Source organism: Frankliniella occidentalis, unplaced genomic scaffold (genome assembly GCF_000697945.3).
Source record: "Frankliniella occidentalis isolate FOCC.00 unplaced genomic scaffold, Focc_3.1 Scaffold72, whole genome shotgun sequence".
NCBI lineage: Eukaryota > Metazoa > Arthropoda > Insecta > Thysanoptera > Thripidae > Frankliniella > Frankliniella occidentalis.
The window spans coordinates 687174-688568 of record NW_026267202.1 but is presented as its reverse complement, the minus strand read 5'-3'; the positions used below and the strand labels follow the sequence as shown (position 1 = coordinate 688568).

Here is a 1395-nt window from a genome sequence, read left to right as displayed (position 1 = left end):
TGGCGAGCGACGTCTCCGCCATGACGCTGTACTCGGCGAAGGTCCCCAGGCTCGCCAGCTGGTGCAGCATCCGGCCCTTGGCTTTGACGCGGGTCACCCCCGCGGGTAGCACGGCGCGGAACTGGGGGCGCGGCGGAGCAGACAGGCATGAATCAGTAAAGTAGGTGTGCGGTGCTGGAGCTGTGAATACCGTCGCGTCCCGAGTCGGGCGTCCCGTACGTTTGTCAGCTGGCACAGGTTGGTCCGACTCGACTGGCAGAATGAACACTTGTTGCACTGCGCACCGCAACATGGGATGACGTGGTCACCTAAAAGACATATATGAAGGAAATATTATTTTTCGCGAAGACGCGCTTCCTTTCCGATAAAGTGCCAAGCAGTTTAGTCAACAATGCAAGCTGTTTTTTGAAATGGCCCCCACCTTAAAAGACTATTATGTGCTCTTAAAAGTACATGTTATAACTTGTAGGTAGGTATCCATAACTTTAACATAACATTTTACTGTGTTCCCCTATGTTATGACTGGCTTTAATTATTCGCACTAAGTAAAACAAAAATATGTCTGAGCACCCTGAGCACTAAACGTTTAGAGTCCAGATCGAAGCTTTTTTTGTTGCACTATACGTCTAGCCGCTATAGACTCTAGCGCTGGGAGCTAAACGGAGCATCCCAGGCAAAATTAAAAAAAGTTCACAGCACTAACAGAAGGGCAATATCTCATTTTGAGCGAGGACAAAAGTCGTGTGCTTTAGACGAACGTTTAGTGCACGGAAAGAAACATTTTTCTCGGTGCGTCACGTCGAAGTTATGGGCCCTTGCCAAAGTGGTTGCTTTGAATCTCGATAGTTGTTTGATACCTGGCTGAACGGAAGTCACCTCGGGCCCCACGCTCTCGACGACGCCCACCCCTTCGTGGCCGGGGATGATGGGCCAGCCACCGGCGTAGAATCCCTTGATGGTGTAGCCCTTCAGGCAGCAGAAGTCCGTATGGCAGATGGACGCGGACAAGAGTTTTACTCGAACCTGTAAACGTGGATGAGGATATGTCACGGGGTCACACATGTGGTGTGCATCGAGAGAAATATTAATTAAAGGTAAGTGTAAACAGAGGCGTTCTAATTTGCGAGCAATCTGTCATCTGGAGGCCGGGATAAAGAGAACAAACTGACAGATAACATTCGTCGGCAGGAGGTACAGTGCCGCTGCTGGTTATCTCGCCGCGGCCGTGCCATTGCCACCACATTCACATTCACATTCGCATCACAAGGCCACAACCGTCGTCGCCGCACCCGGAGAGCTCTAGCAACCATCGCATGGTTACTTCAGTGGACAGCCATAATATGGTTCCAAAATTAACAATCATACCGTTATCAGAACCATATTCCAGTTCTAACG

At 50.0% G+C, this 1395-nt stretch overlaps 1 protein-coding gene across 2 annotated transcripts in view; it reads right to left on the bottom strand.

Moving 5' to 3' along the window:
• The window catches only part of LOC113211724 (alcohol dehydrogenase class-3), a 19795-nt gene extending 18558 nt beyond the window's left edge, over positions 1-1237 (bottom strand). The window contains exons 1-2 of one of the 2 annotated variants that reach the window (XM_052268582.1): positions 858-1237; positions 220-308 (exon numbers count right to left, since the gene is read on the bottom strand). In XM_052268582.1, coding sequence (XP_052124542.1) covers positions 220-308; positions 858-1062 — 294 coding nt within the window. In that variant the 5' untranslated portion in view covers positions 1063-1237. The remainder of the gene's footprint in view (positions 1-219; positions 309-857) is intronic. The other variant, XM_052268583.1, reaches the window with a different exon arrangement.
• Between the last annotated feature and the right edge of the window lie 158 nt (positions 1238-1395).